Source organism: Pelmatolapia mariae, linkage group LG16_19 (genome assembly GCF_036321145.2).
Source record: "Pelmatolapia mariae isolate MD_Pm_ZW linkage group LG16_19, Pm_UMD_F_2, whole genome shotgun sequence".
Taxonomy (NCBI): Eukaryota; Metazoa; Chordata; class Actinopteri; order Cichliformes; family Cichlidae; genus Pelmatolapia; species Pelmatolapia mariae.
The window spans coordinates 61,728,892-61,751,122 of record NC_086241.1 but is presented as its reverse complement, the minus strand read 5'-3'; the positions used below and the strand labels follow the sequence as shown (position 1 = coordinate 61,751,122).

Sequence of the window (22,231 nt, the reverse complement as noted above, 5' to 3'; positions counted from 1 at the left end):
AGAATCTGCTCTAGTGTTTGGTCACTTGCGAGTGAAGTGCAGCCTTTTCCATAAGCAGAAACATCTTTTCCAAACGACGAGGAAGTTGAGGTGACTAAGCTGTTATTTACACAGATGGTTAAAAATGAATTACAGTGGCCTGAAGTGAGAGGAAAGCAAGGTTTGCTGGGCCTCAGTCAATGAAAATGCTTGACATAATGTTCATTATGCAACAACAGTCTAAAAATTCCCCCATGCTAAAAATGCCAAGCACGAGAGTTGCTTTAAAAGGAAAAAGTGTGCATCAGATTTTCCAGTCAAATGTGTCCGTTCTACATGTCAGTAATTGTTTTACCATTTTGACAAGTTTTTAAGAAGCTGTGATCAGAAAGAGTTGTGCGACAGTGTCAAATCTACTAACAGAACTAAATGCTTTTTAAGATAATCATCTGGGAGATATTGTGGCAGGTAACCTTGATTGCCTTTTATTGTATAAATAAGTAAGAGATGGAAAACAGTTGCTTAGTGAAGGAATTCTACATTCATTTTGCCTTGTGGACAGACTACATGTCAGCTAGTTGCATTTCACTGCTGTGAAACACATCTCATTTAGAGCAAGTCATTCCTAAAGAAATCACTGAAGAGTAATTTTTTTCCTCCTCAAACTGACAGAAAAAAAAAAAAAAACATGCTGATGGATCCAGAAAATGCTAAATGTCACTGTGCATGACTCCTGGCTCATCCCCAAATCCGACCCACAATATTGCAGGTCTTTTTGTCTTGGAGGTTCGTATACAGTATTTCAGGAATGCAGACTGAAGTCTGATATGTCGGGGCCGAGCAAGCATAACAGAGGGCAGAAGCCTCAGAGAATAACACATATCGAAAAGCCCTAAAGAATTCCCTTGGACGCAGCGACTGACCAGAAAACGGTGCACTGGAAAGGAAGGCAGGAGAGCTGCTGAAACCCCAGACTGAAATAGCAAAAACTCCACTGCTGCAAACGACACTCAACACTTTGGTTCATGCTCCATCTGGCCATAAAGTACTTTTAAATATATTTTTATGATGCACTGAAAGTGATATTGAAAGCATTTAAACTATATATACTTTTTTTTTTTTTTAGTAACAAGGATCCATCCAAATGTACATCATTCAAAAGTAGCTGGTAAAAAGATGTCAAGATGGGGAAATTCAAAACAGCACAGACATTCATCTTATGTTATTAAAGCCAAATTAATACACACTTTTATACTGACAGTGGAGTAAAGATGCAATAGAGATTCAGAATCACTTGATTTTGCACTAGAGCGTTCACCCTGTTCTGCTGCAGGCATTTCCAAATTATGCACAAGGTGGCCGTTGACAGCAGAGAATCAGATTAGAAATTAGAAATTAGAAATTGGAGCTCAGTCGTTCAGTTCTACTGTTCTACACCTCAAAATGAAAAAGAGCCAGTTGAAGTGAGATGCTTCCTTAGCAAAGTGACCAAGTGTCCCATTTTATGTGCAACTATGCAATGGCTCCATTGTGCAACTATGGTCTGCCTGCATTTCTCCCTTTCCTAGCATCCTGTCACACCAACCCTGTGCAGGTTCTCCTACAGTCATGAAGCGGCTGTGTGCAGGCAGGAGAGGACCCAGATGCAGACTCATACGTGGAAACCAAAACATGAACTCAAAACACTGCTTTATTGCAGGCGTGGAAGATATACAAAGAATCAACTACACTGGGAAATGCTAAACTAAAACACGAGACACACAGGGAGACACAGCCATGAGGGACGACGCGGCACAGAACTGAGGGAGATTCTGACATAAATACACAGAGAGCTAAAGAGGAACACAGGAGCACACAGGAGTATTGCTGACACGGATAACTATAACGAGACAGGGGAAGAGCAAACACAACATGACTGACACTGACGGAGACTATCAAAGTAAAACAGGAAGTACAAAGACGTAGACTGGAGAGAGAACACAGATGAGCACGAGGGAGAGAGGCAGACATGACGGGCTGGGAAAACAAGACGGAAAACATAACAGACTAAGGGAAACACTGCACAAGAACTCGCACCACAAAAAACACAGACACACAGAGGGAGACACAGAGTGCAAAGACACAGGGGGAAAATGCAAAATAATCAAGGGCCTAACGAGGGAACATAACTACTACGAAGACGTAACCCAAAATATCACAAGGAAACACAAAATGCTGGGCCAGAAGGACCCAGAACTCTGACACCTACAGTACATTCATGAATCTCCCCTGAGGTCTTTCTCTTTTCTTCCTACCCTACAGCTCCATCTTCAAAATCATTTGTAAAGTATATCAAATGTCATCTGCACATGTCCAAACCAACTCAGCCTGACCTGAGCTGATATACTCACTTTTAATCTTGTCTATCTCGTCTAACATTTATAATCAAAAGTCAACACTGCAGTAGAGACGCTTTGCTAAAGTCGGGCCTGTGATGAAAGCTCAGAGGCTGCCGTCGTGGATCGAATGCAGTTTAACTGCTTTTGCTGTGAGATGGTCGGGGGGGGGGAAATGTGGGTATCTCTGCTTAGACTACTATCCCTGTGACATGGACTCAGATAAGAGGCAGGAAACGGATGGATGGAAGGATAATATATAATGTTTGTTATTATTATTTTAGTGGTCTTAAATAACATATCATCACTGTGTACTGGTATAAATCTACCAATGTATATATATATATACCAGTTAACATCAGTATAGTAAAATAACAGTGAATTAGGTCATGTTCACTATCTTTTAGTATAAATATAAATGTAGACAAAGATGCAGAGAAACAGAAATACATGTCTGTGTTTGGTTCTCAGGCTACTGTAAGTCCTGTAAGCATGCAGTGGCAAGTAGAGTTAATGTCTCATCCACTTCTGTGCAGTCTACTAAAGGGGTTGGATTTGGATCAGGTACCGAAGCTGTGAGGCAAAAGAGAAAAAAAATATTCTTATTCACTGTTTTTCATGTAGTTAGGAGGATGGGCTTTTAAAAGGAGAAGCAAAAAATGTGAGCTGGATGTAACCCAAGGGAGACTGGGTGATGTGATGGCAGGTCAAAGCCACAAACCACAGAGTTTGTCAGCTAAAATTCTCTGACTTGGAGCACACCTTTTTGATCAAGAGCCAGGGAAAAGCACTAGAGAGACAAAGGTGTTCAATGCTGGCAAAGATGACTGAAAAAACTGGTTTCCTTCTTTGCCTTTAAGGACCTATGAGCTTTGAAATGTGCTTGATTGAAGCATGTAGTCTGAGCCTGTATCTGTAGCAAAACAACAGTCTGTACCTTAGTCTTTTCAGAGGCGATGACGCATGCATTTGCGAGCAAGTCTGTGTGCGTGTGTGCGTGTGTGCGTGTGTGCGTGCGCACGCATGCTTGCACATGTCAACTTGTATAATCATCACTGAATCCACTGTGAAACCTGTGTACAGTTTTATTGTCACTTGATCTGCCTGTGAACTCTGTACAGGAAATTAAAAATATGAAAGTGAAAAACACTGAAGCTGAGTTACTGGAAATTATTCATTTGAAGAATTCATTTTGCATGTATGTAAAACTGAAAACTGTTTAAAGAGTGTCCATCATTTCTTGAGAGCAAAAATGTGCTTGATCCGGACCTGAAGTCCGCTTCCATGCGTCAGTCTCGTGCAGTGGCTGCTCCTTTGGGGAGAAACCACAGCTATGTCAGCTGAAGCTAAAGACAACACATGGACCAAAACAGGATATTAAAAAAAAAGAGTTCACAGCTCCCAAACAAGCCCAGTCCAGCCTTTGGTTGGTGTTTACGGCATGTACTTTTCTGTCCAGGAAGAACATTTAACTACACTGTATGACTGCTCTGCAGAAAGTGGACGTGGCTGCTTCCTTCTTGGAAATGAAAAAAGGTTGCATTTTGCATGCAAAGAATCAGTCCTGGAATCATAAGATACTGTTGACATATTTGTGAAAGAGTTCAGCTGGTCTGAATTGTCACTGCTTTCACATGAAAGAATCCAACTTCCTTATCTTTTTTTTACTGCATTGAAAACACACGAGATTAGCAAGTGGGACAACAGGATTTCAGTAATGAGTTGTCGTTTGTAATGTGTCACACACCATGATAAAAACACCTCAGTGGTGAAACAAGGGCCAGAATCAGATTTCAGGAGCTGTGTGAGAAACTAGAATTGCCTGTCTCCTTCCCATCATGCCGACTCATACTATGTGCAGTGAAGACTTTAAAGGAATTTAATAGGGGGGCATTAAAGATCTGACTTCAGGAACATACCAATGCTGAAATATGGCCAGAGTCTCTCTTTCTGTTCCTGAATTACTGTGACAAAAATGGTAAGAAACATGTTTTTGCTAAAATTTATGACACCATGGTGAAGTTCACCTTTGACCTTTTGAATATCACTTTATCCTACCTGAATACGTAATTTCAGTACGATCTTAGAAGTATAATAGCCTGGAGTATATGTATACTTATGACCCAGCTTACAAATATATTGCTGGGTGAGATTCTAATAAGAGCTAAATGCAATGATTTACATTTAAAAACACGTTGAAATGAAAAAATTATAGCTTTTGAAAAGGAAAAAGTAGGAAAGGTGTAAATAAAAGACTGGAAATGCTACGTAGTACTAAAAGAGTTGTGGATTAGGCTTTAAATAATGCAGCACCCCATGTAGGCTGAGTCTTTCAGAAGTAACTATCAAGTTAGTTGAACATTCAGGAATAATATTATCAGGTTATGTAATATTTCTTAAAATTTGTGGATTCCAACATTTAGGGTTCATAATCTTGTGAAAAGTTTCAGAGAATCAGGAGAAATCTCTGCACACAATTGAGACAAGCTGCTGAATTTTTTTTAAAAAAAAGATGTGACTGTTGTGGAAATTACTGGTTGAAAGATTTGCCTTACATGCTAAATCCACCCTCAGGAGGTCACAAGCTTGTGTATTCCTGGTGCCGGTCCTAAATTAAATGTAAATGGTAGGGTAACATCAAAAAAGGCATCCGGCATAAAATCTGTGCCAAATTAAACATGTGGATCCATCTGTTGAGGCAACCCCTCAGGAAATAATGGAGCAGATGAAAGTACCTGGCTTAGGAACACATCTAAAAACCATCATTAGTGAACACAGTTTGTTGCTGCATCCACAAGTTCAAATTCTACCACAAAAATAAGATGAGAAGGAAATGAGACCCAGAAATGCCACTACATTCTCTGAGCAAAGCTCATTTAAAGGTATACTTCCAAAAGTATTTGTTTGTCTGCCTTCACACACATATGAACTTGAGTGACATCCTATGCTTAATCCATAGAGTTTAATACTATGGTAGGGCTTTCCACCAGCTTCAGGAGTGTGTTTGAATTTTTGACCATTCTTCCAGAAGTGCATTTGTGAGGTCAGATACTGATGTTGGACAAGAAGTCCTGGCTTGCATTCTCTACTCTAATTCATCCTAAAAGTGTTCTGTCAGGTTGAGGTCAGGACTCTGTGCCGGCCAGTCAAATTCTTCCACATCAAACTTGCTCATTCGTGTCTTTATGGGCTTTGCTTTGTGTACTGGTGCGCAGTCATGTTGGAAAAGGAAGGGGACATCCACAAACATTTCCCACATTTCCCAAGTTGGGGGCATGAAGTTGTTCAAATTGTTTTGGTATGCTAAAGCATTGAGAGTTTCTTTCACTGGAACAAAGGGGCCAGTGAAAAACAACCCCACAACAACCCCTGAAAAACAACCCCACAACATACCAGAATTCGGACTAACAAGTACCGTCTACCTGGAAACCACCAAACCCAGACTCGTCCATCAGATTTCCAGAGAAAGAAGCGTGATTCATCAGTGCAGAGGACACATCTCCACTGCTCTGGAGTGCAGTCCTGGCATGCTTTACCCCACTGCATCTGACACTTTCTGTTGTGCTTGGTGATGTAAAGCTTGGATGCAAATGTTTGGCCATGGAAACCAATCCATGAAGCTCTCTGCGGACTGTTCTTGAGCTTATTTGAAGGCCATATGAAGTTTGGAGATCTATAGCGATTGACTCTGCAGAAAGTTGTCAACGTCTGCACAACATGCGCATCCGCTGACCCCACTCTATGATTTTACATGCTCAATCACTTCACAGCTGAGACGTGGTCATTACCACATCTAGAATTCTTTCACATATTTGTAGAAGCAGTCTGTATGCATAGGTGCATGATTTTACACACCTGTAACCAAGTGATTGGAACACCTGAATTCAATGATTTGGATGGGTGAATGAATACTTTTGGGAGTATAGTGTATACCTTCACTAGGATATCCATCAGAGCTCACTGAATTACCAGGACCTTGTACTATGAAACAAGTTCAGCAAACTTTTTTTTTTCATTTTTTCCATATTTGGCTTCACAAATAAGAAATCAGGCTAAGAGGTCATCTGAAGGTGTCTATCAACTCAACAAATCAATCCATAGTTTCCTACGTGAAAGAGGCAGAGTCAGTATATAACCAATCATAAGCACGGACAGGTCTACTGGCAGCAGAGCAGCAGTTTTTACAAAGGAAGATCTCAGAAAAGTATGAACAGGTTAAACACACAATACAGTCTGAAAGGAATTCAAATGCTGGAGACAAAGCAGCAGAGTGCGAGTGTGTGAAGGGACTGAATGAATGAATACAGTATGTGTGTGCATTTCCAGTAAAGCTGGAAAGGTTCTACTATATCAGTAAGCCCTACCATATTAATAAAGTTTAGCCTATTTGAAGTGAGGTAGAAAATACCAGCTGTACTTTACAAGTGAACAGCCCTATCATCATAGAAACTGATAAATTGCTTAAATCAATAATTAGAGATAAATAGGCATGTTTTTATTCTTTCAGCTCCAGCTTTGTTGTTGTTGTTTTATTTGTTTTCTTTTTTGTTTTCTAAAAGACAGTAAAAAGAATAATAAAAATTCAAGCCTAAATATATACTCTGTGCAAACTGGATATAAGGTGTGCAAGTATAAACAGGTACCATGGATTAGGATTATATATTAATGCTTATAGAGCAACACAGTTTTTTAGTTTGCAGTCAGCAGGAAAAAACAGGGATAAAGTTACTACTAAGATAAAAGACAAATACTTTAGACCCTCATATGATTCATGTTCAGGGGTTTCACTATTTCCAGAGATCTGACTGATCCGTAGGCGGTGATTTTGTTGATCTCTAACCTGATAAATAAGTACCACTTTTTTAACACTAAAAACCATGGGTTAAATCTGAAATGATCTCATTTAATCCTGCTTTACCACAAGTCTCTGATAGCCCGCCTGGTGTGCAGCTTTTGGGTCAGCCTCCTGGTAGGCTATATTTGGATGAACATTCAGGGTTCAGGTGAAATACCACAAACAGAAGGACACATATAGACTGAAACCGGAGACAGCTGCTCAGCTACCATCAACCCATCTCATACCCATTTTCTCAAATAGAGAGACCCGCAGCACAGTGAAAACCAGCTGATAAGCAAATCTGTGTTTCTCATGAGTTTTCATTAGAGAGAAGATCTTGTACTTATTCACAGTAACTAACAATACATCAAGCAAAAAATTCCAACCACAGCAATAAAAGTTAACCTGCAAAGCTTACATAAAGAGATGCAGTATAATATCTGTGCCTGAATAGACTGCTATACACACTAGGTATAGCAACTGTATTTGACTTCTTTGTAGCTGAAAACACACAGTGGGAAAACTGCAGCAGTGTGGTTGGTCACATTTCTCATTTTAACACACTCTGGTTTCTCTGATCTTTCATTTCCGAAAGAATCTGGTCTGTGGTGGATCAAAGAAAAGTTAGTGAAATGCTATTATTTGCTGCTACTTCTGGTCATGTATTGTTTATGTGTAAAGTAAAAAAAAATGCAATGCAGCTTTATGATTACTTCCTATTTCCTCTTTATAAATCTATAACTGCCAGACTGGGCAACTGTGGTCACACCTATTTGCATTGTGACTAAGAGCCGTCGGCCTTTTGTGTGGGGAGTGCCAACAGTGCTGAATACACTTTTGTCAGTATGCCCACTGAATGAGTCATTGAACCTGCGCCGACCTTTTGTCTTGTATATACAAAACGCATTCTTAGAGGAGAATAAGAAGCATCAGAGCAAAATGGCACAGCTGTGAATCCCTGTTTGTTTTTACCTGTGACTCTGCCACCTAATATATTCATCCACCACACTGTGCGCTACAATAACACCTATTCTTAGCCGCCTGACTCTTTGTTTTGTGGTTACACTTCCTGTATAACTATCTGAAAAGACCAAGAATTATATATTGTGTTACTGATTCAAAAATTTAAACTGTTTCAAAGTGAAATTAATTAAAACTGCCAGTCTGCAAAATTTACTTCAAGAGGGCATCTTGACATTAACACACGATCTTCGTTGGCGGAACACAGTTGCCTAGCAACCAGATACAACAAACTCCTGCCAGCAGGACCGTAATGCTAACGTTAGCCAGATAGCTACCTGGCTGTAAGGAAAACAAACCGGTTTAGTTTCATTTTACCGGGGGGGAAAATGGTGAAACAGACGATTCAGATATTCGCTCGCATTAAACCCACCAAGAAAAATGTGGCGGTAAGTGCCTCACAGTAACATTTAGTCCAACACTACTCTGGATATAAACAATAAATATATCTGTGCCAGATTCTTTTGCTTAAACAAGGCCTTACATTAGATTATCAAGTCTAATCTACTACACTTGTTTTGCACTAACCTAAACCTATATATTACTTTTATATTAGTGGAGTAGAGTCCAATAAATGAACCAGAAAAGAAACAAAACAGTCTGAGAGACCTGGAGAACAACTGAGCGACAGTGTTGTTACTGCACAAAGCAGGCAAACTAAAGGGAATCAGAGACTCCACTAAGGTGGATAGATACAAAGAAAGAAGAAAAAACTCGCTGGGTAAGTTTAGTAACATATTTGGGAAGTAGTTTAATCCTTAATCCAGTGATATGACTCGAACTCTCTGTGTAACAGTTCACCTCTGTCAGGTGTAAAAATAGATAGTATTTTATCTTTAGGTCTATCTTCTCTATGTAAGGCAAAAGGGACTGTGTTTGTGTAATTACATACATGTAGATCTATGAAGCTGCTGAGCGTTAAGAAATTCAAAATTTTGGATGCCAGATAGTAGAAAAACTGTTACAGATATGAGACTGTGCACCGTGGACAAATCAACCACATACATAATGAAATCTAGAAAAGGCCTTATTTATTGTTTTTAAAAAATGTTTAAAAAAACATAAACAAGATTTTGTTACTGTATGGAGACTGATCAAGCTTCCACGTGTAGTCACACAAAAACCCTTTTTAAAACAGTGAATTAAAGGCTCTGGAAGTGTAATTGTAGCAGTGAAATCATGAATTATTCAAGATAATACTTTTGTATTCCTGGTGCAGTGAACCAGAAAGTCTTTTACACTTCTTTTTAGTTTTAGTTCACCATAATAACCTTGAATTGCATGGACTCACTAGTCAGATTTAATAAAGAAAACACAAGTTTTTTTGATTTTCTCACAAAATAGATGAATATATAATAATGATTATGTTTTATAAAAGGAATTAGTACCCAGAAGTTAGGTTACACTTGTCCGTGTGTATGTTTGTTTTTGTCTTTTATTGACTAGTCTCGTGGGGTGGGGATAAAACCGATCATCACTCTGTTCCCATGTGATTTATGGATCTTGAATCCCCCGCCGGAGGGCACTGGGAGGACAACAGGCTGCTGTTTGGATGAGTTGAGTCCTTTGTGCCTCTCAGTGACTTCCTGAGGCTCAGCTGGGTGCAGGCCAGGCAGCGTGCGCTCACTGCTGTGCTGTGCCATCCACACCAGCCTCTCTAGGGCCTCAGCATCCCTGTACCAGATGGTGAACAGTACCAGGTGGTGCCCTGATGGAAGTCCCTGAGCATATGAGGCCTTATAGCAAAGGTTGCAGAAACACCTGAAGCTTGTGGGCCTGTTGCAGCCCTATTCCTACCGGAAATCCTATTTGTTCTATACATGTGCAAGAGGGCTTCTTCCTGGTCTTGCCTTTCATAATAAAAGTCTACAACACGTACACTAGACTTGCAGCATAAACAACTAAATAAAAACAACAAATAGAAGACAATTCAGTGATTGGAGTTCTAGCTGTGAAACAGAATATCCAAATATTGTATGTTTAATATTTGGAACTAATGAAACAGTATGTCTAAAGTTTGTTGTTTAGATTAGTTCAGCGCTATATAACAATATGGATGTGAACATAATGCACAGAAATAACTGAAACAACAAACTGCCCCAGTGCACACTGGAGGTCGTTGATCCTGAGATTACAGAGACTGATACCCTCTGCACGATACCCTCGAAAGCCTTCTCCAAGTCCACAAAACTCACTAGTTTTTAGAAGCAATTTCCAACGAGGGTGGCTTTTTCAGACATATGGGTATAAAAACTCATTATTACAATCATTCTAAGTAATGATGTAATGTCTTTATAATCTTTTTGCAGAGAGCTTCAGACTCAGCATGATGAAACATGAAATTATGAGCCAAAAGGTATAATCAGCCAACTCACTTGGAGTTATTTTGCAATGAAGTACACACCTGCTGTGAGATGAATGCGATGCACACAGATAGATAGATAGATAGATAGATAGATAGATAGATAGATAGATAGATAGATAGATAGATAGATAGATAGATAGATAGATAGATAGATAGATAGATAGATAGATAGATAAAGAAAACTAAACAGAAAACAAAACCCCCAAATAAAATGTTTAACTAATTTAAAAAAAATTGGAAATGATAGTCATTGCACTCCTGGGAAAATCATTTTCTTCTCCTTGTTTTATTGTGTGAGCACAGCAGCTGGTGGAAACAAATAAGCCTATTTCTTTAAGGTTTTCTGTGGCACCCACAGTGAAATGAGAACAGCTACCTCCTAGGGGCTTTTTGAGGTTTGGCACATGGAAGAGGCAGTACTGCAGGCGGAGTGACAGTGAAAAACAATCCAGTTATTTAGGTCTTATCTTTTATTCCTGCAACCTCAGGGACTTGTAATTGCATCAGTGTCCATTGGAAACATATGCCAGAACATATGTTGAAGCTTGAAGCTGAAAAGCGAATGGTAGGAGTGTTTAGGCTGACCTGACTGACCTCACTTTCAATGCTCTATATTGGTTTAATGTTGTGCCGTTTCTCCTCGCCTCCCCTGAGGCACGGCTTTGGCTTCAGCTTCGGTTAGTGGAGGTGATTTTGCAGGACTTGCCAACACTATATGCTGATCGTGATTGCTTGTTCAGTTCTATTTGTTTCCACAGGATATGAGCGCCATAAACTCCATCCTTTTATTTTCAGGGCTTGCAATGCCCAAGCCACAAAACGTCTAAACTTATATTTTAGACCTAACATGATATATTGGCTTTGTGTTTAACTTGGGCCACATGTATGGCTCCACATACCGTAACAGCATGCACACTGAAACATATAGAAGACTACGAATTCCTGTGTGGCTACTGAGCTGGAACATAGCTGCCTGTGCTTATAATCCATCTGCATAGTCCTGTGATATGATATAGAAGTCTTTAGGCCTTCCTCTGCTATATAAAACTGACTCTGCTGTTGTCTCTGGCTCCCTCAGGTGTACTCTGTGGACAATGAGAACCAGACAGGTTCCTCTCTGGAGTTTTTTGTGCCCAAGGACCTGGCTGATGGCTTTGTTAACAACAAGAGAGAGTGCTACAACTTCAGGTATGTGACAGCCAGAGATCAAATGGTATTGTTGTAGGGTCTTTCTTTGAACAAGAATCGGTGAAGTGCTAAGTTATCAAATAAAGTTGGATAGCTTGTTTAGCAAGCTGCATTTATAGACATAGAATCCTGCTACTTAGTGCTAAGTAAAATCCAAGTGTGCCCTGGGTGACTCTAAGTACAACTAACAAATGCAACCCATGTTATTTGTCATGTAATTGCATTAAAAGGAACAACCAGCACAAATAGCACAAATCGAGAGGTCAGTTCACTGAAGCTTAGCGAGCTAAAAAAAAAATGAATGTAGCCACCCTGACATCACCTATCTTTGTGCTTTGAAACTGGATGTGACAAAGGAGGGGCGAATCTGCTCACCCTTTGCAAAAATAGGTGCACTTTGTGCTCATAGAATAGCGACTTGTCAATCATACGTGACTCTTTCATATGCAGTCTATGGTCATATCGACCTTTTAGCTCCTAATACTGCAAATTTGGGCTTTAAGAGTTATATAAAAATTTTTTAAAAGAACTAGTGGCTGCATGTTACAGTGGTTAACCCATTACCGTAAAGACCCCTGTTTCCAATACCATAAAATCTGTTCCAAATCAAATATGCAGATACATCGGTAGAGGCAGCCCAATGGAAAATAACAGTGGAGGCAAAAGTACATATCTACTTCTAAAAAAACCCATTAAAGCTATGACATAGAGAGTTTATTGCTGCTATAACGCTGGCAGTTTAACATTGGAGTCTATGGGGTTCAGCCTCAAGGGGATATTAGAAGACCTGGAGAGTTTGTCACTTCATTATTAAACGTGGACGTTACTGCTTGGTTTTGTCTGTAATAAAAGTCAAATTAGCTACAGTCTGAAATAAGATCATGACATTAAAAATGTCCAAGAAGAAAAAAAATTGAAATAGATCGTGTGAATAAAGACAACACACAGAATTCAAGCTCTTAATGTTGCACAAGAACTTTCCCGTGAATAATTTATCCCCCAGTCCTGTCAGTGAAGAGCCAGAACATCTGTTTAATGCTGGTAGTGAAAGCTGCAGCCTTATATACCCTCTGGGCAGGGCTCATGCCACGCTTCCAAGCCCTAAATTCACAGTTGGGGAGTCAGACAGCACTGGACACTCAGAAGCCTTGAAAACCACACAGTCTTATAATAGCCTGTGGAGGTTCCCTTGTGCCCTTATAGAAATAAAATTTCCACATTTAACAACCTTCCTGGGCGGATTCCTCGCTTCATCTCTCTCATCTTACTGTGGGATAAGACATGACGGGCTGTGACTACTTTAGAAAACAGAATGACCAAACTCCTCCTCTTCCACTCAGGAAGCTAAATTCTTGCTGCTTTTTGTGCTTATTCAGTTCTGCTGTGGGTACATGACCCCAGATATACCAGCAACATATACAGCACAGTTCCTGCTTTCTTGTGTTTGTTTTTCTGTTGTCACATTTACATATTTTAGATTTTTTTTATATTAGTCAACAATATATATACAAAATGCTGGTTTCATTTATTAAGAGAGAAAAAGCTATCCGAATGTACCTGTGCCTGTTTGCTTCAGGACACGGAATTCAAGGTTTCACCAATTATGGCAAGTCGTCGAGAAGCAACAAAGCAGCAGTTCTTTTTATAAAATTGTGTGTTCGTTTTACATCAGAAGTAACAGCACAAAAGGTTTGGCATTTGTCTCGTCAGTCCACAAAATGTTTTCCAAAAGTCTCGGGGATCATCAGGATGTGCTTTGGCAAATGAGAGACGAGTCTTTGTGTTCTTTGTGGTCAGCAGTAGTTTTCGCCTTTTCCATGGAGGCCATTTTTGCACAGTCTCTTTCTTATTGTTGAATCATGACCTTAACTCAGGCAAGTGAGGCCTGCAGTTCTTATAATAATGATCTGGGTTCTTTTGTGACCACCTGGGTGAGTCATCGATTTTGAGCAATTTTGGTAGGATGGCCAATCCTGGGAAGGTTCATCTCTGTTTTAAGTTTTCTTCTGACTTATAGATAGCCTACTTCACTTTGTCAGAAACTTCTATTAAAGTGATTTCTTAATTCAACAAGTCGGGCAGTAATCAGGCCTGCGAGTGCTTAGTGAAATTGAATTCAACTTTCCCAAAAACTGTGATTAATCAGAGTTAATTTATGATCTAACAAAGGTTTGGATAATTGTCTTCCCCTTACTTAGAACTCAGGAAGACAAATAGTTTTTTCACAACTCTGCCTATATTAGACTCGGGGTTAAACAGTGGATTAAATATCTGTTATGCCAAGTTTATCATGGTGGTAACACCTTTTTTACCTCTCACTTTTTTCCAGGTTCCAGAAAGTGTTCGATCAGGTCGCCAAACAAGAAGAGATATTTGAAAACATCGCCAAACCAGTTGCAGACAGGTAAACTCTAAGTGGACGTGGCACTCTATAGAAAGTTGTTAAGGGTCCATTAGGTAATCATTTTAATGTATAATTTTTTTACTGCTATGTTATTTACAGATTGTAAAATAACCTAAAAAAGTGAGACCTTCTTTGGCACTCTAAGTGAGAAGATATCAGCAGGATATTCACTTCATGGAGGGATTGTTTGGTTTTTTTGGAACAAATCCGACCCCACACTGTTTTTCTTTTACCTAATCTTAACCAACAGTAGCTTGCCTGCTAACATACACAAATTTCAAGTTATCTCACAAAGCAAAATACTTCCTTGAATGGATAAAGTTGGCTGGATTGACCATTTTCAAATGATTTTATCTGCTAATATTGTGAAATAACTAAACCATCAGGTTAATGTAGTGTAGCTACGTTACAACATCTTGCTTATCTATTGCTATAAAATCATATGAAAATGCTGATCGCCAGCAAGGATCAGTTTTTTAATTCTCATCTTTTCAAGCTGTTGTAGCGCCACTGTCGCTCTACTCAAGAATTTCTGTCTATGTGCTGAGAAATGATTGTAACACTGGTAAAAAACTGACACGATCATACCCTTATGCCCGTCTTCTTATTCTTCATTTGATGTCACATTTGGTGCACGCTGCTGTTTGTGAAAGAGTATGAACTAGGTGTTAATCACTTAATGGTACAAAGCAACGCTATATAGCATTTATACTGCAATGGCAGTCAACAAGGGGGCAGTTAGATAGTTGTAACTTGGCATCTATCTGGTATTCATAACTTCATCGTGTCCAAGTAAACTTTGTTGTCGTTTTACCATTGCGCTGATGTACAAGTATGCAGTATATAGCATACAGCTAACGTCGAACCCGCAGCCATCGCTGTCCACCTGTCCTGTGCAGTGTTCCTCTCTGCACACTGAGACCACACATGCTTCAGAGGGCCTTGTTGACAGGAAGTGAGTAGGGCTTAAGATGTAAATGAAGGGTGTCTGTGATTTTTGGCATGCTTTACATACTTAAACCACTAAGTGGATGGAACTGGCAGGCAAGATGGCACACTGTGCCATCATGAATGTGAGAGCATTTTCAAGCCACAGTACAGAGCTTTACTGTAAACTGTAGCGGATTCATTTTTATTTTGACTCCAATGTTGAAGACAGCATTTATAGAACAAGGCATTTATCAGCAGAGCTAATTATTTTACCTGCACTATTCAATTCCCTTGGATTAATTAGCAATTACCTTTTCCGGCTCAGGTATTTTAGAAGCCAAGGAAACTCAAATCGTGTAGCCTGTAACAACCTAGAGTAAGGTTACCTTAAGTGGAGGTCAAATGCTAATCCAGTAAGCTAATATACATTCCAATAACTTCTTAAAAATAAAGCTGAAGTTGCAGAACAGAGTAGAGCCCAGCCAGTATAGGATTTTTAAGACTGATACACAGTATCAGCTGAATTAAACATAAACCCATGTCTGATTTTGACAGAATATTTTTTATGTGTGTTGTTATTTGTGAGTTCTAAACTATGTAGTACACAGACAATGTACGTGTACAGTAAGAGACACTTACTATATGAATGTTATTAAGTATTTTTGTAAAAAAAAATAAAACATGTATTTAAAAATGTACTTTGATACCATTTTTTAATGGATAGTAGTAGTAAGTATTAAGGCTTAGATAAAGTAACTACAATAAAGAAAGAAGAAAAACAGCTAAATAGAATAGAAGTCAGTGAAAATGAAATAACTGGAAAAAATAGGATTATCTCATATCGGGCTTTAATTTAAAAAATGATCATGCATTCATGAAATAACCCTATTTGTTGACTTTATAGACCATTTTGTAATCTCCCACAGTGCAGAATGGTACCTCAGTGATAAACTGCAGTTTCTTGCTTCTTTAAGACTCCTCTAAATACACACTGTGTCTTACAGAGCTTTACCCCCTGCCCGCTCTGACATTCAACACAGAAAAACAGCACACAAGATGGAATTTACTTGGAATTTCCTGTCATCAAATGCAAGTTATGCTGTTGTTATTGTTATGTGAACAAGATTCTTCCTCTCCTTGTCGAACCCTGTCCTGTCTCAGTTTAGTTCCTACCATCACTGGTCTTAATCACAATAGAAGCTATTTATGGACTCCTACAAGTGCTTTGAATTATCTTTGCCATTAGCAGACATATAAACAGCACAGTCAGATGTCTGGATTGGTTGACTAAGGATGTGGATGCATTTGACCTGACTCACGTAGGTTATTAGGTTGCTCTCCCCACGCAACCTTTCGACAGTTTCCTCTGTGTTCTTGCATATGGTAAAAATCTAGTTAAAAAGTTACAGTCACAGCCTGGCTTTGTGTTGCTGTATCAGTTTCAAGTTAGCATCTTTTAGTTGTTTAGTCTTTAATCTGATATCAAGGAAGTCCATTTGTAAGTGTCTTCATGTTGGCAACACCCCTCGGCAGTTATTTTGGGTTAAGTTGACTGCCCTCCAGGTGGAGAACCAGTTGGCAATTTAAGTGATTGCTGAGACATACAATTGTATCAATAACATCAAAAAGAGATTTAAAAACTTTTTTCCCAGCTAATGTGACTTGCTGGCTTTTACAAGTATGCAAAAAAACACGAAGACTCATCTCAATCTATCAGTCAGTATTCTTTCCATATATGTAAACATACAGATGTATATTAAAAAAGCAAGACAGTGAGGGTTTTGTTTAACAACTATCAGGGAAATATAGTATCTTTACATTAGTAACTTAATGTGAAGACATGGCTTTATTCCAACTAGTTATTGCTTAGCTGTCGGACTTGAATCCAGGCGGCTGCTTTTTAACCATGCGGCATGTGGTCGCCTGCTCACCCACTGAGCTAAATGGTAATGTTAATAGAAAAAGGCCATCTACCCAGGAAGCTAGCAGTGATGTGGTGACCAACGACAACAGAAAGTAAAGTCAATTTCATTAATCAGTTCAGACAACAGTGCAAAATAAGTTGCACAATTATTAAAATTAAATTACAATTTTAATCTACCACAATTAAATTATTAAAAAATACTCAAAATGTGTGTCTCGCCAATAAAATTCAAACCAAAAATAAATTAAGTGCTCCCCCAATTACCGCCTGACAACGTGCCTGTTTATCTCAGTCACAGCTCTTCCCTGTGAAGCTTGACATTTTCTGGATCTGGAAGAGTAACACTATGCTTAATACAACAGATAACAGACCATCAAAAGAAAAGTCAAATGTCTAGCAAGCTAGCAGGCGATGAGGTTGTCCCTGAAAACACATCAGGGTCTGTTAAGTGGAAATCAAGAACACAACATAGGCCGAGTGCTGTAAAGTTCTGTCTGATTTCCAAAGGAACACAACTAACTTCAACTGCTTGAAAACACAACATAAACAGCAGCATAACGAATGCATGAAGGCCGAGCAATGGTTGCTAATATAAATCATCTAACATCAACTCAGACGTACATAAAAGTATGTCTGAGCAGCATGTGAGCATCTAGTGCACAAGCACATTACAAACACATTGCATCTGACTAAAAACAGGTGTCCAGTAAACATAATGAGTAATGCAGGCTTCAGAAAACTGCTGCTGCACATCAGTCTTGGAAAGGTTATAATGCCATTTCTAAAGTCTATCATTTTACAGTGAGAAAGATTATTCACAAGTGGAAAACATTCAAGACACTGGACAACCCCAGGCTCAGCTTCTTGTTTTGCTTAGAGAAACCGCACAAAGCTGACTCAGACTGTACAGGTATCAGTTGGTTGAATGTTAAAGTTCATGGAAGCACACTGAACAACACTGAACAAGCATGTGTTGTTTGGAAGGGAGAAAGCATCTTTTCTCTAAAAAGAACATGGCAGGTTTAGGTTCACAAAGTTCCATCTGAACAGACCTGAAAATATCTTAGAATTGAAAAAGGTTTTATTTTTATTTTTTTTACTGTGACTGTAGTAGTAGAAACTGTCATGTTCCCTCTCTGTGTCCCCAGTCAGTCGTGTCCCCATGGCTGTTTCTCCCCCGGCCTAAGTGTTAAGTCCTCGTCTCTATATTTGTTGTGGTTGATGTTTTATTTTGATAGTCCCATGTTCTGTGTTTAGGGTATTTAGTTTTGCTCGCTCAGGTCCCTCCATGTTAGTTTTGTGTTTGTTTTCTCCTGCCTTTCGGTTTTTGGGTTTTTTTTTTGCTTCCCAGTTTCTAATAAACAGCTCACTCTTTGTGGAAATCAAGTTTTGTTTTCGCGTGTCTGCTTTTGGGTCCACACTTCAACCTTCACATGGTCTTGACACAGCACAGACCTTGACACAAACAAAATATTTAGCTAAATATAAGAGATAAACAGGCGAAATGCTAGTGAAAAGGAAATTAATGTACATGAAGGTATTAAGCTGACAGTCATGGTAAAAACGATGAATGGTATTTAAGAAATGGTGATCATTTGTTTAAAAGGAGTTGGGCTGAATTGAGTTGGGATCTGACCCTCTTTGTGCCCTGTTGTGGTGACAAACATAAGTTAGATCTGCAAAAGCACTACATATCTACTGAACTTATTCTGTTTCATTCAGGAATTTGCTGCAGTTTCGCTGTTGTTGCACTAAAACTCGGCTGCCTATCATCTCGGCTAGCAGTAACTGTCAGGTTGCTGTTTTGGTTGGTGCTCTGTCATACTTGGCACACTTCAAGTTTAGCCAAAAGCTCTAACTCGTTTACTTGCACTAAAGTCTGTGTCTGTGCTGTGGTGTAACTGGAACCAGTTATTTCAACTCCAGCACAGTAGTTTAAAAACAAACCAGCATTAATAGCTCCACAAGGGGACGAGCCAGTGAAATGATGTCGGGCTGGCACGTCAAACCCTCTATCAGGACAGTAATCTATTTCACAAGGCTGTGAAACCTGCTGCTGAAGTTCAGTTAGGGTCTGTTCAGTTTTATCTTTGCACCTGAAGACGTTGGACACACAGCTTCGCATTTAAACAACAGAAAGAACAAGGATCTTTTGAGCGATCACTCTCCAATCTCCAGGAAAGTTGAGGTGTAAACAGGAACAAGCATTGGGAAACACCCAAGCCTCAGTGGCAGGGCCCAGGCCGCATCATTAGTACTGACATTAAGCTAAACACTGAGCCTGTGTCTTTTCCCCTCGCCTGCCAATCACTTCCATGACTCACAGTAGATTAAATGGACGCCCGTTGGCTGACCAACCAACCACCGTTCTCATAAGTGGACCCAGTGTTTTATTTTAACTGAGATGCAGTTTTTTCCCTCGCCCTTTTCGTACAGGGTGTGGAACACAGGGAAGGAAACCCACACGTTGCTCAAACCCTGGCTCGCCTACACCATTAGAATAAGTGCGAGGCTTAAGTTAGTTTATAATTCATCTCGAAAAATACAGTGTAAAGATATCCTTTTTCCTTGCTATTGGCAGAGTCAGGAGCACACAGGATACCCACACCTTTGATCCAAGCTCGCGTGTCAGAGGCCCCTCTGTCATTTTACCATTACTAGCTGGTTTATTTCCAAGAAGACACAAAATTTGTTTTGCCTATAAATTTTGTCTCATGTGAGCTCTATCATTTTTAGATGTTCATTTCATTCAGACAGAGCTGAATACCATTGGTTTCCATGGCCCTGAGCACGTGCAGAAGGACATTTCTGTGCCAAACCAAAATTTACCGGACCTGCTACAGCTGAGTGGTTTTGGGCTCTTTCTGTCACTCCAACACATTCCTCCTTCACCGGCAGATATCTGTCGCCATTGCAGTTCTCTGCTCGCCGTCGCCATCCGTTCCTGTGGATTTGAAGTGTCACATTCAATTAACAAAGGCCTCTGGTGTCTACTGAAGAGTACAGTCAATGGTCTTTTTCAGTTTTAAAATGCTGATGTCATTGGAGGCATATGAGCAAGAACTGGTGACATTTAGGGAAGTCCAACCAAATCCAGTTTTATTTATAGGACCAAAACGGCACAGCAAAGCAATGGAAATGACAAGAAACAAAAAGCAAGAAGACACCACTCTCATTCTGAGTTAAAAGGCAAGGAGCAAAAAATGAGGGGATCATCTAATGTGGGAAGTCAGATAATTCCTTAATCTGAGGACTGTGGCTGAAAAAACTCAGTTACCTTTTGTTTTGAGTCAAGCTTCAGGGACTGCAAGGAGCAGCTGGTCCACTGACCTCACCGACCTCAATGGGACTTTTGCAGTCAGCAGCTTACATATGTAAGTTGGTGCTGATCTATTAAAAGTTATAAAAACAAATAATAAAACTTAAACTGGGCCCTAAAATTAATGGGAAACCAGTGGCAGGAAGCCACGATGGAGTAAATGTGCTCATGTTTGTGTGTACCCGTTAAAAGATGAGCATAACTGTGAGCATTACTGAGGTTCGTTACTGTTGATATTATATACAGCTGCAAAGGGCCCAGGTCCAAGAGAGGCGCAACACAGCCACATCTGGAAGTGAACACAATAACCTCAGTTTACTAAAATTTAAAAAATTTAAGCCATCAGAATTAGAAACATCCACATTTGGCCAAGTTGTGCACACAGACAAGAAATTTGAGTCCAGTTCACTTTGCTGTTCTGCACTGGGTACCAAGCCCCAAGTGCAGATAGAAGTGTGATCTTGTTCCTTCCAGAGCTCCTTATAAAAGAAAAGTGAGAGCATGTCAGTGGGACAGGACAGACTGGGCTAAGTTACAGTTTTCTTTAAAAATGAAAAAGTATTGTTCACAGGTTTGTGCCACTTGTTTCCAGACTTCAAAGTGGACCTATTCTGGTCATTCAGAAATATATTTTTATGGCTAGACTCTACTAGAGCAACTTTGCATGATTTACAGTTCAAAATACAGCTTTCATTTATCTTATACTTGGCCCTTCAGTTCACTCGATAAAGCTGTTTTAGCTTTATGTGAATGATGGCCTTCATATTCATCAGATGAAGAAACTTTCGGGAGATTTTAGTGTGCACTGTCCACCACTATCATGTGTTTTGAAAGAATATATTCAATGCCAAGGAGCTTTCTTTTACTTTAATTTGTCACCTGTGTTTATGTATTTGTGTGCCTTCAACTTTCAGAGAAAGGAGTCAAGCACAACTCGAAAAGTATAAACATGGCATTAGTAATAGATATTTAATTGTTCCTTTACATGGTAGTACTTTTATTTTGTGACTTTAGCTTGAATTATTCGCGAAAACTGTGCTAATAATGTGGGTGTCTTTGCAGTGTGTTGGCTGGCTATAATGGCACCATATTTGCATACGGCCAGACGGGAAGCGGGAAGACCTTTACCATCACAGGAGGGGCTGAGCGGTACAGTGATCGTGGGATTATTCCTCGCACCCTTTCCTACCTATATGAACGGTTCAGCCAGGTCAGCGAACTGTTGTTCATTTGCTTGTTTTTCAGTTGATTATGTACAGAACATAACAATCATCTTTTTAACTATTATTATTATTAGCTTCAGAAAAATGTCAAAAATATGTAAATCTTTTATGTGATTTATTGGTGCTCCACAGGACAGCAGCATGGTTTATACCACACATATCTCTTATCTGGAGATCTACAATGAGATGGGATACGACCTTCTGGATTCCCGACATGAAGCATCTCGACTGGAAGACCTACCGTCAGTGCCCATTTTCTTATTTTTAAGCGGTTGCACATGTCAACAACTAGGGTCATATGGTGTATATTTTACCTTTAATTTCATGATAAATACACATATTATAAAGTTGTGAAGTCCACTAACTGCTGGGTTGATTATCCTCCTAAACACTTGCGGTTTTAGCCACCTCAGCCTGGCTCACAGTTATTGTGTGGTGAAATATGGAGACTCTAGTGTTTAGCAGCCCACTATGAACTGCCAGCTGACATAATGAGGCTGTGGGACAGCAATGGATGTGGTCAACCTGGTGGCAGACTGCAGGAGAGCAAAAGAGTCATGTGGATAAATAGTTTTTCAAAGCTGGTCATTGCAGCTGGTCGTTTTTTGTCCATCTGCCATTTGTTTGCAGTGTTTCATGGGCTCTTTTGTTGCTTTACTCAGAGCCT

The 22,231-nt window shown here is 39.6% G+C and overlaps 1 protein-coding gene across 1 annotated transcript in view; it reads left to right on the top strand.

Annotated features, from left to right (window-relative positions):
• Positions 1–8,540: 8,540 nt before the first annotated feature.
• kif6 (kinesin family member 6) overlaps positions 8,541–22,231 on the top strand; it is a 71,916-nt gene continuing 58,225 nt past the window's right edge. Inside the window, exons 1-5 of the mRNA XM_063497757.1 lie at positions 8,541–8,600; positions 11,655–11,764; positions 14,094–14,168; positions 21,404–21,551; positions 21,697–21,806. Of these exons, the coding sequence (XP_063353827.1) occupies positions 8,541–8,600; positions 11,655–11,764; positions 14,094–14,168; positions 21,404–21,551; positions 21,697–21,806 (503 nt within the window). The remainder of the gene's footprint in view (positions 8,601–11,654; positions 11,765–14,093; positions 14,169–21,403; positions 21,552–21,696; positions 21,807–22,231) is intronic.